The sequence below is a fragment of the Mercenaria mercenaria genome, chromosome 4 (assembly GCF_021730395.1).
Source record: "Mercenaria mercenaria strain notata chromosome 4, MADL_Memer_1, whole genome shotgun sequence".
Taxonomy (NCBI): domain Eukaryota; kingdom Metazoa; phylum Mollusca; class Bivalvia; order Venerida; family Veneridae; genus Mercenaria; species Mercenaria mercenaria.
In genome coordinates this window covers 72351403-72367881 of record NC_069364.1, presented here as the reverse complement: position 1 = coordinate 72367881, position 16479 = coordinate 72351403, and the positions used below count along the sequence as shown (strand labels likewise).

Genomic DNA, 16479 nt, shown 5'->3' with positions numbered 1-16479 from the left:
ATTTGTATGCTATACACAAGAACTAGGATATGCACAAAAGGACTGTTGATATGCAAGAACTAGGATATGCACAAAAGGACTGTTGATATGCTATACACAAGAACTATGATATGCACAAAAGGGCTGTTGGTATGCTATACACAAGAACTAGGATATGCACAAAAGGACTGTTGATATGCTATACACAAGAACTAGGATATGCAAGGACTATGATATGCACAAAAGGGCTGTTTGTATGCTATACACAAGACTTAGGATATGCAAGGACCCATATGCACAAAAGGGCTGTTGATATGCTATACACAAGAACTAGGATATGAACAAAAGGACTGTTTGTATGTTATACACAAGACTTAGGATATGCAAGGACTGATATGCATAAAAGGGCTGTTGATATGCTATACACAAGAACTAGGATACCCACAAAAGGACTGTTTGTATGTTATACACAAGACTTAGGATATGCACAAAAGGACTGATATGCACAAAAGGGCTGTTGATATGCTATACACAAGAACTAGGATATGCACAAAAGAGCTGTTGATATGCTATACACAAGAACTAGGATATGCACAAAAGGGCTGTTGATATGCTATACACAAGAACTATGATATGCATAAAAGGGCTGTTGATATGCTATACACAAGAACTAGGATATGCACAAAAGGACTGTTGATATGCTATACACAAGAACTAGGATATGCAAGGACTAGGATATGCACAAAAGGACTGTTGATATGCTATACACAAGAACTAGGATATGCACAAAAGGACTGTTTGTATGTTATACACAAGACTTAGGATATGCAAGGACTGATATGCACAAAAGGGCTGTTGATATGCTATACACAAGAACTAGGATATGCACAAAAGGACTGTTTGTATGTTATACACAAGACTTAGGATATGCAAGGACTGATATGCACAAAAGGGCTGTTGATATGCTATTCACAAGAACTAGGATATGCAAGGACTATGATATGCACAAAAGTGCAGCTGGTATGTTATATATTTTTTTTTATATATGCAAGGACTACTTTATGCACAAAAGAGCTGCTGATATGTTATACACAAGAATTGATATAATATGCAAGGACTAGTATGATATGCACAAAAGGGATGCTGATATATTATACAAAAGAACTGATATATGCAAGGACTATGATATGCACAAGGCCGCTGGTATGTTATACACAAGAACTAGGATATGCAAGAACTATGATGTGCACGAAAGGACTGATGGTATGTTATGCACAAGAACTATGATATGCAAGAACTATGATGTGCACAAAAGGGCTGATGGTATGTTATACAAAAGAACTAGGATATGCAAATTGGGTTGAGATGTTGAAATGGAACTTTCCCTATAGGTTGCTTATAATCAGACCAATGTTGAGATTGAATTTGGGGTTAGAGGTGTCAAGGTCAAGATCACTATTATTAAAAATAGAAAAGTTTCCACTCAGTAACTTGAGACTGAATTTAAACTTGACATATAAGTAACTTCTAGAAAAACCAAGGCTGAGATTGCATATGGGGCAGTATTGGGACATACACTTTTTCAAAAGCTGTCTTTTGTTTAAGAAGAGATAATAAAAGCAAACTGACAACAATTGTATTTATTTACTAGAATATAACATTTTATCCCTAGGGAAAATATGCAAGCACCTTCCAAAGACCTTTTTTTTCTACATATCCCCGTCAATCTTCCACATACCTCACTTCAATATGACATCATATGACACATTATTCAAAAAAAAGATTCAAACAATGAATGTCATTTAAAAAGTGGCACTCTGTGCAAGTGTGGTCGACACATGGACATTGCACTTTAAATGACAATTCTGCCCAGCAGGTCAACAAGGAAGAATATCTTGAAGTCAAGTCTCTTGTCCAACCATGTGGTAGGCTAAATGTATCTGCAATAGAAAACATTGTCGTGTAATATTAACACTTAATCTACCTTAACAAGTCTATCTCCGGTGATTCACAAAATTACTGTAGATTGGATATATTACAGTAGTTTTATTTGACTAATATTTGTGAATAATGCCACTAGAAAATTTAAAATGTCTGCAAATCTACATCATGTCCTTCAACACATTCATGCCACATCTTGCATATTCTTAACACTGCAATTAAGGCTTCTATTAATATCTCATTCATAAAAATCTGGCAAATTTCCTAACTTTGCCTGATATAATTTGCCTTCTCTTCTAGGAAAATTCTTGCCACTATCTCATGCTTAACTCATTCATACAGACCCTGCTACATTATTGAACCTTTCCTGATACAATCTGCTTTCTGTTCCAGGAACATTTTTTTGTGTGGGTTAAACTTTGCACCTGGTAGAGGAAGACCCCAGGTGTCTCTCAGTGCATTATCTCATCATGAGTGGGCACCTGGGTAGAACCACTGACCTATAAACCAGCTGGGTGGCTTCCTCATATGAAGAATTCGACATCCCGAGTGAGGCTGTAACCTACATCAGTGAGGGGCAAGTGATAACAAGTCAGCGACCATAACCACTCAGCCACGGAAGCCCTTGTTCTCATTTTCACTATAATTTTTGTGCTTACCTCATTCATACATATTCTGGTACATTTCCTGGCCTAGCCTGACTATCTGGTGTTTACCTCATTCATACATATCTTGAAACATTTCCTGGCCTAGCCTCACTATCTGGTGTTTGCCCTATTCATACATATCCTGAAACATTTCCTGGCCAAGCCCGACTATCTCATGCATACCTCATTCATACATATCCTGGTACATTTCCTGACCTAGCCAGACTATCTCATGCTTACCTCATTTATACATATTCTAGTACATTTCCTGGCCTAGCCTGACTATCTCAAGCATATCTCATTCAAACATACCCTGGTTCACTACCTGGCCTGGCTTGACTTGACTATCTAATGTTTACCTCATTCATACATATCCTTGTACATATCCTAGCCAAGCCCAACTGTCTCATGCTTACCTCATTCACACATATTCTGCTATATTTCCTGGCCTGGCTTGACTATGTCATGCTTACCTCATTCATACATATCCTGGTATATTTCCTAGCCTAGCCAGACTGTCTCATGCTTACCTCATTCACACATATTCTGGTACATTTCCTGGCCTGGCTTGACTATGTCATGCTTACCTCATTCATACATATTCTGGTACATTTCCTGACCTAGCCAGACTATCTCGTGCTTACCTCATTCATACATATCCTGGTACATTTCCTGACCTAGCCAGACTATCACATGCTTACCTCATTCATACATATTCTGGTACATTTCCTGGCCTAGTGACTATCTCATGCTTACCTCATTCATACATATTCTGGTACATTTCCTGACCTAGCCAGACTATCTCATGCTTACCTCATTCATACATATTCTGGTACATTTCCTGACCTAGCCAGACTATCTCATGCTTACCTCATTCATACATATTCTGGTACATTTCCTGACCTAGCCAGACTATCTCATGCTTACCTCATTCATACATATCCTGGTACATTTCCTGACCTAGCCAGGCTATCTCATGCTTACCTCATTCATACATATCCTGGTACATTTCCTGACCTAGCCAGGCTATCTCATGCTTACCTCATTCATACATATTCTGGTACATTTCCTGGCCTGGCTTGATTATCTCATGCTTACCTCATTCATACATATTCTGGTACATTTCCTGACCTAGCCTGACTATCTCATGCTTACCTCATTCATACATATTCTAGTACATTTCCTGACCTAGCCAGACTATCTCATGCTTACCTCATTCATACATATCTTGGTACATTTCCTGACCAAGCCTGACTATCTCTTGCTTACCTCATTCGTACATATCCTGGTACATTTCCTGACCTAGCCTGATATAATCTGCCTTCTCCTCTAGAGACATTCTTGCTACCATCTCGTCTGTGACATCTGACAATGGTACTTTAGTTCCTGCTACTGTTACCATGACAACCTCTTCTTCAGCCTCACTTTCATCCTCCGCAACTGGTAGTATAATTACATATATAAGTAATAAAATTACAATGCATGCATAGAAAGTTATCCAGACACTGTTCAATGCACTTTGAGAAAACTAAACTTTTAGAACTGGTTTGTTACAACTGAATGACGTTATCTTATTATACTTTCCTTTGCCAATACCAAACTTTGTGAAAATCGAATACTGAAAACTGTGATAAATGGATAACCACATTTTAAAGGTATTTGCTCTGGAAATACCACACACCTGTATATGCCTGGCATTGTGTCACCTTAATTTAAATGATCTATCTAGCTACTATCACCTTGTAATCACTGTAGTTTGTAAAATCATACTGTGTTTTGGCAAACTAATACAAGTTTTGTCAAAACTATACAGATGTGTTCAGTTAATGTAATAAAATATCTGAGTAAAAGTTAAATACTGTAAAATCATTTAATTTCGTGGGCATGAAATTTCGTGGTTTTGGTCAAAATGGCAATTTCGTGGGGATAAGAAATCGTGGATTTCAACTTTTGAACATAAAATGAATGGGAATTTTACTTGTTCACTGGGATTAAATTTCGTGTATTGACTCAACCACGAAATCCACGAAAATTAGCCCCTCCCACAAATATTAATGATTTCACAGTAATCAGTTCAACTGAAAAAAAAAACCCTTGAAAATATTACATTGTTCTGACCTCATTCTAGAACTGACAACAACAAGGAAGAGACATTTTTCAACTCCCAATATGCAGTAAGACTACATTTGTGTAACTTTATCTTATTTGCCTAAGTCTTAGTCATTACATCTGTGTTTATATATTCATGAAACCTTTAAGAAGAGCGGTGGTCTAGTTGTTAATGTGTTGGTCATTCAACCCGAGGTCGTGGGTTAGAGCCCAGCTGGGGTCCAGACCGCACCTTCTCATATGACACCAGTACTGGTTTTTCCAGGAAGCAAACTTGAGAGTGGATCAAATGAGCTTGAAGCTTACAACACAATTGAGCTAACATGAATTAGTATAAACTAAACTACTGCTATTAATACAAACAAAGAGAATTCATCACCTAACTGAAATGGAAGTTTCGTAACTCATGTTTAATATGAAGTTTTTCACAAAACAAGAGCTGTCCGTAAGACAGCCAAGCTCGAATATTCGAAATATTGTCGAAGAGGCAGGAAAATATTACCTAAAAAGGTTAAATATCAAAAGAGTTTTAAGTTCAAAAGGGGAAATAATTTGACCAAAATGCATATCAGTTATGGGACTTGCTGCTATCAACTGGTTTTATAACCCCTAAGGCACATGTGAAGTTTCAATTCAATATCTGCATTAGTTTTGGAGATAGAAATTTAACCAGAATTTTCAAAGTCCAAAAGGGGGCATAATTTGCCCAAAATACATGCCAGAGTTATGGAACTTGATCCAGTGAGGTAAGTAATTGATCTTGAAAAAGAAAAAATAAGTTTCAAATCTATATGCCTTTTAGTAATAGCTGTATGTACTTGCACGCAAAACTTTAACCAGAATTTGCTAAGTCCAAAAGGGGGCACAACTTGGCCAAAATGAAGGTCAGGGTTATGGGACTTGCTGCTATCAACTAGTTTTATAACCCCGAAGACACATGTGAAGTTTCAAATCAATATCTGCATTAGTTTTGGAGATAATAACTTGCATGTAAAACTTTAACCAAAATTTTCTAAGTCTAAAAGGGGGCATAATTTGCTCAAAAAACATGTCAGAGTTATGGAACTTGACCCAGTGAGGTTGGTAATTGATCTAGAAAAAGAAAAGTAAGTTTCAATCTATATGCCTTTTAGAAATACCTGTATGTACTTGCACGCAAAACTTCAACCAAAATTTTCTAAGTCCAAAAGGGGGCATAATTTGGCCAAAATGAAGGTCAGAGTTATGGAACTTGCTGCTATCAACTAGTTTTATTACTCCGAAGACACATGTGAAGTTTCAAATCAATATCTGCGTTAGTTTTGGAGATAGTAACTTGCATGTAAAACTTTAACCAAAATTTTCTATGTCCAAAAGGGGGCATAATTTGCTCAAAATACATGTCAGAGTTATGGGACTTGACCCAGAGAGGTTGGTAATTGACCTAGAAAAAGAAAAAATAAGTTTCAAAGCTATATGCCTTTAATTGATGGCTGTATGTACTTGCATGCAAAAACTTAACCAAGGTGTGACGCCGACGCCGACGCCAGGGTGAGCAGAATAGCTAGACTATTCTTTGAATAGTCGAGCTAAAAACACCTGAATGTACCTTCTGCAGACATCCCTGTTGGCTGTGCTGTTTCTGCATCACTGTCACTGCTGTCGCTCTCCTCAGCATTTCCTACGCCTGGAATCATTGCAGGTACACTCATATTGGTCTTTTTCTCATGTATCATCAACAGATTCTCAATCTCGCGATTCACATCGGGTCGATTATCCTGGTCCTTTCTTGATATTATATTATCTTCAGCAGTAACCTATGATAAAAAGTTTTTTTGTTTTTTTTCATGTAATATATTTGGTCATACTTACGCCAAGAAAGACATTCAATATTATATTAAGTTTCAATATTATCAAAATTCCAACACTGTTTTTCAGGCATGTTTCTTTTTACATCTGAGAACAGAACTAACAAGTTATTCACTAGTTAAACATTGTGCCACAATGAGAACAGAACTAACTAGTTATCCACTAGTTCAACATTGTGCCACAATGAGAACAGAACTAACTAGTTATCCACTAGTTTAACATTGTACCACAATGAGAACAGAACTAACTAGTTATCCACTAGTTTAACATTGTGCCAACACGAGAACAGAACTAACTACTAATCCACTAGTTTACCATTGTGCCACAATGAGAACAGAACTAATTAGTTGCCACTAGGTTTTGTAACATAAAGAAACAACTTGCAATTTGACTATGTTTTTTCAAAGATGATATGACAACAGCTTTGGAAACAAGAGCACCAAAATGCAAGCAATATACGCCTGAAGTTATGACCTTTGACCCCTAAATGTGACCTTGACCTTAAAGCGAGCCATCCAGAACATGCGCTCTGCATGTCGTCTCGATGTAGTGAACATTTGTGCCAAGTTTTTTTATTTTTAAATCCTTCAAGCAGTTCAAGAGTTACAGAGCAGACACGAAACATAGTCTTATGACCTCTGACCCCTAAGTGTGACCTTGACCTTGAAGTGAGCCATCCAGAACATGTGCTCTGCACGTTGTCTCAATGTGGTGAACATTTGTGTCAAGTTTCTTCGAAATCCTTCAAGGGGTTCAGGTATGACCTTTGACCCCTAAGTGTGACCTTGAAGTGAGCCATCCGAAACAAGCGCTCTGCATGTCGTCTTGATGTGGTAAACATTTGTGCCAAGTTTCTTTAAAATCCTTCAAGCAGTTCTAGAGTTATTGAGCAGACACGAAACAAAGTCATAGGACCTTTGACCCCTAAGTGTGACATTGACCTTGAAGCGAGCCATCCAGAACATGTGCTCTGCACATTGTCTCGATGTGGTGAAGGCTTCTGTCAAGTTTCTTCGAAATCCTTCTAGGGATTCAAGAGTTACAGAGCGGACACGAAATTGCTAACGGATGGACAGACATCTGGACAGACAGACACCGGGAGTATAACATTATACGTCCCTTTGGGCGTATAACAATCTGAATGTTACCTCATTTGTGGTATCCATGGGAACACCATCAACAGTGCTCTTCTTCATCCAGATAGGTTGTTGTTTTGGTGCTTCTTTCTCTTTCTTCTGTCCTTCATTCATAGACACACTAATAGATGTATCTGTATAACCAAACTGTGTCGTATATTTTGTGGCATCCCCACTCCATTTGTCTGTAGATGCTGCTTTTGTGTTTTTTGGTCTAAAGTTGCAAAAGAAAAGTTAAACAGTTAAATCCTATCAATGTGTTTAATTTTGATTCCGCTGGATTTTATTAAACTTGATGTCTAAATATTGGCAGATCATTTGGGACATTTAAATATCTTGGCCTAGAAAGCACTTTTTTGAAGTTTCTTGTTGTTTCCTCCAAGCTGGGAAGAATATGCTCCCAGCTCTGTTTTTTCTCTTCAATATTAACATAGTTTTATTTCATTCAGTGCTACATAAGTCTCTGTTATGACACAACTACCTGCCACTGGTGGTTTTTGGAGGAATAGTGTCCATGGATAGGAAATGTCCAATAAAATGTACATATTTCATACTGATTTTTAATTTTTTTCACAAACCTTTAAAGAACAACAGACTATACAGATCTTCTGTTGTCCATGATCAAGTTTTTCTGATAAATATATCAATGATTTTCATTCTTAGCCTTTTTCTTCAACACTCTATGTAGGCAACCAATAACTAAATGAAGCAGGGCACCAACCTTTGTGAAGATCTGATATCTGTGGGTTCCGGCTCCAAGAGTTCTGGTGCTAACCTCACATCTTCACATTCTCTCAACAGGTCATACAGTGGCTGTATCTGCTCATTGAACTTGGCAAGTAACGTCCGTGCGTCTGTCTTATTTATTGCACTTTCATCTTCTATCACTTCATTTTGACACATTGTACACCTTAAAATGAAGAGAATGAGAAGCACGTCTATCACTAAGGCATGCTCTATGGAATAAAAACCACGTGCCACCAGACGCACCAGTCTCTTCATGCTCTGCGGGACTTCTGAGAATGAAAGGCTTGTACTATACTGGCCTTGCAATTAATGTCAAGGTCAAGTATTCTAAAATAATTATCCCAAAGGATTACTTTAAGGCACATTATTGATAAATGCTGGCTCAAGAAAATCTGTCACAAACAAAAATAGAATGTTACAGTAATTAATGAATGTCATATATCTGTAAAACTTGTAGCTATCTTCCCAGGGATAGGAAGGCATAAACTCCAGACATCAAAATTACCTCATATTTAACTTCACTCCATACTCAATACAATATAAACAGATTCAAGATACATGAAAAGGACTGATGAAATATATTATCTGAAGAATAAATGAGTAGATCTTTGTTTCATATACTAGCAACTACTTTAATATCAGTGTCACATATTATTTAAACAATAAAGAAAACAAAAAACCATACTTGAATGTCTGAGATAAGAAGTCAAACAGCTGGTCCGCTTCGAGATCTGTAAATGTTTTCTGGCAATCGTCACATCTAAATGATGCCCGACTGGTGTTATCTCGTTCTTCCATCTCAATTTTCCGCCGCACATGGTCCAGTTTATATTTCACAATATTTACAAACATAACATAACTAATAAAATAATAATTATGCCTTGTAGTCCGACCCTCAGCATCTGTTTCTACTCTCATTCTAACTTTGATGAATTTTTCACTTTTCAGCGTATTTATCACTGCTCGAAGTTGTTTTCTGTCAAACTTCAATAATTCTAGCATATCATCCTCTTTCATGCATGGATTTCTCACAAGCATGTCTATCACTAAGGCATGTTCTATGGAATAAAAACCACGTGCCACAAGACGCACCAGCCTCTTCATGCTCTGCGGAACTTCTGTCAGAACTTCAGCATCCATTATGGTTCACTTCTGAAACATGAAAGAACATGTTATTTAGACATTTGAGAACACTGAATAATTATATTTAAATCTGTATTAATGTTCTGACAGCATTATTCGCAAATATACTTCAAATTGCATTGGTATTAATTACTATTTGTCCTTGTTGAGAAAAGTAAAAATTAAATAACAAATGTCACAAACTTTTACTGTCAGAGCTTCCTTTCATCTTATATCAAGTGAGTTTGGGTTTTAGGGTGAATCAACACAAAATGGTCATATATTGCCGAGAAGAAGTTATATTGAAAACGCCAGTTGTAAAGCATACCTTAAATCATTTAAGTAAAAATGTAAAGCATATCTAAAATCATTTATGTAAAAATGTAAAGATGTAAAGCATATCTAAAATCATTTATGTAAAAATGTAAAGCATATCTAAAATCATTTATGTAAAAATGTATATACGTATGTGTTAAAATATCAGCTGCAATCATAATAATATTGCAAAAGATGTGAATAAAAATATAAAATGTCAGATTTTTTGATAAATTCCTATCTGCTTTAAAAACGATAAAATATTTCTGACTGAAACTTTTTCAAATTTTCAAATAACTCTTTCAAAGATTGAACGTCATAGTATGTACTGCGTTGTGGAGCAAGGTCCACACAGTTGATTAAAACATGTTTAATAGTTAACTGTGTTTGACATGGTACACATTCGGGTTGATCTTCTTTATTCAAAAGATAAGAATGAGTCAAACGGGTATGACCTATTCGACAATGAGAAAGAACAACTTCCTCCCTGCCCTGCGAACAGATCTGTTCCCTTGGTGCCATTCCCCTAGAGTAGGTTTAATATCATGAAGTTTATTGAATGAAGCATTGTCCCATGGCGATTGCCATTTAGATAAAATGTATTTGTTTATATTTGGCCTAAAATCGTTATGTGGTAATTTCAAATTAGATTGTGATAATGAATGGGATTTTTTTGCTGCAGTATCAGCATCCTCATTTCCATAAATACCAACATGACTGGGAATCCAACAAAATATGATAGCCTTTTTTAAAGATAGTTCATGAACCTGAGAAGAATATTTTGAGTGAAAGGATTTTCCATATTTCGGTTATAAATTGACTGTAAAACAGAAAGCGAGTCAGAAAAGATAATAAATTTTTCTTCACTATATTTTGATATAAAATTTTGGGCTAAATCAATAGCTTTTGCCTCGGCTGAAAATATGGTTGCATTATTTGGCAAACGTAATTTTGATTGATGAAGGTGGCTGAGAGCAGCATACCCAACCTTTGATTCATCTTTTGAACCATCTGTGTGAATGAATCTTGGACGTTTCGACCCCCCAAGACATTTCAACCCCAAAATTTAATTTTCTTGGACGATTCGACCCCAAAGACATTTCGACCCCAAGACATTTCGACCCCTCAGAAATAGTTGTATGTTTTCATTTTATATTTCTTCCATTTTGCATATTTTAGAAAATATTAATTTATAAAGATGTATATAAATATTCTATTTCTAAATCAATCATACACAAAATACATGTCAGGGAATAAACCGCGCTGACCGGAAAGTTTATTATTGGAACTAATTGAATTATTTCTTCATGTTTAATTTGATAATTTAAGAAGAAAATGTATTATGAAAAATCAGTTTTTAAAAGAATTATATCATGTTTATATATGAATATAAAAACGTTTACTGCATTTATTGCCAAAGCACAATTAATGTCCTTTGAATATATGCGGCGTAACAAACACGTGCCTCTGATTAGTCCTGATAGAGTTTGACTGGATTATCACACCTTTTAATTATATCAATTAATCAGTATATTCGTAAGCACACACAAGTGACATGTGACAAATAATGTCTAACAAGCTTAAGGTAAGTGCAGTTAAATATGATAAGCTTTTATTTAATTTAAAAGCTAACAAAATTCTGGCGACTGTTGTTCATCCACGAGTGTGCAAATTTCCCGTGCGCTCAACAAATTTTCAGCTTCGTATAAAAAAGTTTCGTGCATTTTATCTTCCTTTTGTAAATTAATTATTTATTTGAGATATGATTGAATTCTATCATAAACCCTAAAAATACGATTTATTAAAGAAATACCTGTGTACATTGGAGAATCTAGAATATGGAAATTCCGAATGCACAAATTTCCAGTGCGCACGCTGATTTTCAATCATGTACAAGATGTAACACGCAAAAGTATTTTAATTTCCTTTTGAAAAATAATAATTTATGATATATATGTTTGAATTCAGTCATAAATCACTTCAAAAATACCATTTGTTAAAGAAATACGGGTGTATTTCGATTATGGCAATTTCCCACGTGGTCGCTGAATTTCAGTCTCTTATAAAATCGTTTTGCGTTAAAGAATTTTATTTATCCTTCTGAAACTTACTGCCAGTATTATTTATATTATACACGAATGATTTCTGCAATAAACCCTATAAAAATACCATTTATTAATAAAATAATGGTGTATTTCGGTAATGGAAACGTGTTTGAACGTATTTTATTTTGCTTTCGTATTTTATTCATTTATGATATATATGATTGAATTATTCAAAAAAAACTTCAAAAATACCTTTAACTTACAAAATACAGGTGTATCCCGGTTATGGAAAATGCATTCCGGTGTATCCTGGTTTTTTAGGTGGATTCCGGTTTAATGTGTGACCGAAATCGCTTGACTTTAAATCACGTGTATTTGCTAAAATACTTTATATAGAAAAAAGTAATATGGCTGCCACATTTTCCTTACAGATATGAAATATGATAATTTTTTCCCCGTTTTTAACAGAACAGTACTCATATATTCTTATATTTTGCAGTAACGGGGATTTCGTGTTTGATATTTTTCAACTGGAAGGAATGTCATTCATAGAAAAGAAAAGAGCAGTTTGTAAATAACAAAAATCATATTCTGTATTCTGTAAAGCAAATACTTTATGTGTGCATCAAAATCGCTTACGAAAATAACATTAAATGCGAAAATAAGCAATGTGTTGTTTAATTTTCTATTGTTTTCTTTACATTTTCGCCGAAATTAATGATAATGTTAACACATGTCTATAAATATACGCTGTCACCACAATCGCTTAATTGATTGTTAATTGCAATGCGCACTGCAGATAAATATACAAATGCTGTATATCAACAAACAATTAATGAAGGTGAGATAATCCAATCAAAAGATCACGTTTTTCTGATTATGATTTTAAATATCAATGTAATGAAGATGGTGACATCTTAAACTTCTTTGAGTTACATTTTAATTATTTATATTTGGTTGAAATAAATAAATAAAGAGGTATTAAAGATGTGACTTTATTAAAGTTATTTTCATAATTAAAATCAGCGAAACCGTCCCATGATTTAAAAATCTTTTTATGTTTTGTTTTAATATAGCCGTGTACTAAAATAGTCTTTAAGATGATTTGAAAATATAAATAAGCACCAAGTATGAAAACATGTTATATGAAGGTTATTTTAAGATAGGTAATCAGAACGATTTGTTCTTAAATTATTTACGTAATAAACGCGGCTGATACACAAATCCCGTTATTTTCATTAATAAAAAATATATATAAATGATGATTATTTCATTATTGTTAGATAAAAATCACTCATTTTCATATGAAGGCAGGAACTAATATAGTCTTTAACAAATTAGAAAAAGAATTTTAGAAAATAAAGAAATTAATAGACAAATATAGCTCATTTTCGTAAAAAAAATCTTTTTTTCGCGAAAATAACTGTATTTTAACATTTTAATTGCTAATTAAGCATTATTACATTTTGAAATTGCTCAGTTATTTATATATTAAAGCTTAATTATAATAATGACGGCATTCTTAGATGTTTTTAGGCATATCATTTAATGGGGTCGAAATGTCCAAGGAGTTGGGGTTGAAATGTCTTGGGGTCGAAATGTCTTGCTAGCGTGTGAATTGCAAAATAGTCCTTGTGAGTTGACTTGATTTAATTATATTTGGACTTGAATATTTCAGGGGTTGTTTGAGATTTCTAAAGGCAGTTTTCATATCAAAAAGAAATTCTGAAAGCCTATCCGGCTTCTTCTACATCCGATTTTTAGGTAGTTCAGTGTTTTTACCTTTGTTAAATCATAACACTTTTGAAGTCACAAATGGTGTATTAGTTATTTCAAATTAAAATATTTGTTTCTTTGTAACAAAAAATGTCATTCTGGTATTTCAAACAACTGTAACATCCCTAAAATTTAGGTGTTACGAACTTTTTTGTTTCCATTTTCGAGTTATTTCCCTTTTTAATCAAAAACTCGAAAACGCTTGCGAAATACCAAGCGCTTTGTTTGCTTGAGTAATCGCTTCCGGATTTGTAAAAATCATATGAGATAAACAAATTTATTTGATTTTTGCTAACTTATTCAGTATAGTCGTCTGTATTTACTGCTAGATTAGTCTAGACATTATATACTATAGCTCTGACACAAATTTCACAATGTCTTTCTTCTCAAAGAAACCTACTGTTGAACGTAAGTTTCCTTTTTTTTTGTAATTTTCTAGAAAATTATTCTATTAAATTGTAGACATGGTGCAGTAGAAAAAAGATTTTCTTAATAAATATGAAATAAGGTGCTGCTTATTTGACATACTGTGAGATGAACTGAGTCATTTGCAATGAAAAACCAGGCACATTCAGTTCTTCTTCAGTATTTGTGGATTTTTCCTTTTAAGTTTTACTTTTAGGGTCAATTCTTCATGCGTTGTTTCGAATTGATCAGGATATCTGGTCACTTTAGCACATCGCGTTGCTTAGCAACAAGTGGAGGTGAAAGTAAATGCCAATTTGTAATTGGAAAGCGTTGCATGTTTCACTATCTAGAGTGTGTTGTTTTTCCTTGCTTAAACTAAGTTAAAGTAACATTTTGGGCAATATTGATTTGTAATGTTGCTGGATGTTCCAGTCATCACTTTCGAGAAAGAAACCTTTTGTTCTTTGGGTTCCAGACTTGATATTGACTGTTTGTATAGATAGATGGCACAGTCACTGCAAAGTATATTCACATTTGTGACAGACTCAAAGAAAATTATCATTAGAAAAATCGGAGCTCCTTTAAATTCAAATAAAATATTTTGGTTTCTCCATTCACATGTATATTCACTGTCCTGGTTCTATTTCGTAGGCTAGCATTTAAAAAATAATTCTAAATGCCAGGTTAGTTTATGTTGTGGTGTCAAAGTTGACTCAATCACACCAAATTTGATTAAATCAACACCTTTAATCTAAATTCAGGCGTGTAAGATTTCAATTCAGTTTTCAATGATAGGTGTCATAAAGCTTAATTAGTCAGTACATTATGTGTAAAAATTGGAGAAGCCTGAAGGGATTTTTTCCCTCGGAGCGTATCACTATCAGGCAATTGTTATATCAGAACTAAGATCACAATGGTATAACTGTATTAATAATATCTAGTGATTTTTTTTTATGTAACAACTACTTAAAATGTAATATGACATCCACCATGTTATCATAACTGCGTGCTAGCGATAATTCACGAAGGGCCAGATCAGGACATATTAATAAAATAGTGGCTTAAACTTTTACATCTAGAATCTAACGAAAATACCACTGTTTTGTAATTTATCAATTATTTTAAGCAGCTTTACGAATTGGCCATAAATTCAAATAAAACTTACATACATGTATGAAAAGGGGATCCTCATTGATTTATGTAAAAGTTATTGAATAATTTTCAAAATTACGAATTTTCTGGTGATTTAAACCTATGTTTGCACTGTACACAATAAACGTTTACCGTGTCTACATGGCGAATATGCGCAAGCAATATAACCAATAACTTAACATGACTGTGTACTGTGATTTATCCTCCATTATTTTGGTCCTTCGAAGTTTTGACGGTTAGATTGCCCGTCACAGATATAAAACAATCTGACCGTCAAATTATTTTGACTAACCTCTGCAGTATTCCGAAACTGTCAGTTTTGTAGGGAGAATGTTAGAAAATAATGGAAACCAAGATCTATCTTTAGAAATACATTTTGTGATTATTCTTTAATCAGGGGTGTGGAATTCCTATGTCCGACTTGTCCGACTCGGGACTTTTTGACTGCGGACAAGTGAGTTTTCGCATTCCGTTTGTCCGCGGACAAGCACAAATTTTCTGGTTTGAAATGAAAAAAGGAAAGAATAATTTAGGAACGCTGAACAGTACTTCAAGTTTATGGAGTTTATAAAAGAATTTGATGTACGAAACGGATGTTTCACCCGCCAAGGGCCTCTCGATTTCTCCAGTTTTGGGAAAACCATACTGTGTCTAAATTTAGCAGTTCTTTCTCTGCGTTCTGATTGGTTCCCTATCATGATCTCGCGTGATTTTTGCACATGGTAACTTTTCGAATAGAAACCGGAAACGTAAACAATTATCACAACTTCGTCTGCCAACAAAAATTGAAGTAAATAGTCAAAGCACAAAGAAGTCACTAGTACGAGTCAGGAAGTTTCATGTTTGTTTTTCTAACAGTCAGAGAGTGCAATGCTTTCCCGCATGGGTTCACATGGCATGATGAGCAGTCTTTAGGTATTATTGAATGTTCGACGGCCTCGCGGACGAACACAAGCTAAAGTGTCAAAAGCTTATTTTTTGAAACAGCTACAGTATTACACTTTGTTATGTTCGCTTTTGTTACTACTTGTAGATTATTGTCCAAAATAAAGAATTATTTGCATGCTAAAATTTTGAAAATCCGGGCAAGTAAGTTTTGACTGCGGACAAGTAGATTTTTAAGTCACATTTGTCCGTGGACAAGTTAAAAATATTGGGATTTCCACAACCCTGCTTTAATCATACAGTAACTACGAAATAGTGTAATTAATATGGTGTATGTACAGAACTGATTGTTCCCAAATATTGATGTAT

The 16479-nt window shown here is 34.7% G+C and overlaps 2 protein-coding genes across 3 annotated transcripts in view; one reads left to right on the top strand and one right to left on the bottom strand.

The window, feature by feature from the left end:
• Window positions 1-1604: 1604 nt before the first annotated feature.
• On the bottom strand, window positions 1605-13902 carry LOC123552121 (general transcription factor IIE subunit 1-like). 2 transcript variants are annotated; one of them, XM_053541675.1, is made up of 7 exons: window positions 13813-13902; window positions 9093-9559; window positions 8382-8570; window positions 7673-7874; window positions 6265-6472; window positions 3837-4007; window positions 1605-1919 (listed from the first exon to the last, which is right to left on the bottom strand). In XM_053541675.1, the coding sequence occupies exons 2-6, from the start codon at window positions 9545-9547 to the stop codon at window positions 3838-3840; spliced, it is 1224 nt and encodes a 407-aa protein (XP_053397650.1). In that variant the 5' UTR covers window positions 9548-9559; window positions 13813-13902; the 3' UTR covers window positions 1605-1919; window position 3837. The 2 variants fall into 2 exon arrangements, with proteins under 2 accessions (XP_053397650.1, XP_053397649.1); XM_053541674.1 differs by having other exon boundaries at window positions 13672-13849.
• LOC123552122 (charged multivesicular body protein 2b-like) overlaps window positions 13879-16479 on the top strand; it is a 19700-nt gene continuing 17099 nt past the window's right edge. The window contains exon 1 of the mRNA XM_045341518.2: window positions 13879-14073. Within this exon, the coding sequence (XP_045197453.1) occupies window positions 14040-14073 (34 nt within the window). The 5' untranslated portion in view covers window positions 13879-14039. The remainder of the gene's footprint in view (window positions 14074-16479) is intronic.

Excerpts from the sequence above, each read along its gene's own strand:
- LOC123552121 (XM_053541675.1), bottom strand. The coding sequence starts at position 9,547 with ATGGATGCTGAAGTTCTGACAGAAGTTCCGCAGAGCATGAAGAGGCTG. Across the intron at positions 8,571-9,092 it reads TTCTTATCTCAGACATTCAA|GTGTACAATGTGTCAAAATG; the intron begins GTATGGTTTTTT and ends CTTCATTTTAAG. Across the intron at positions 4,008-6,264 it reads AACAGGGATGTCTGCAGAAG|TTGCGGAGGATGAAAGTGAG; the intron begins GTACATTCAGGT and ends TTATACTACCAG.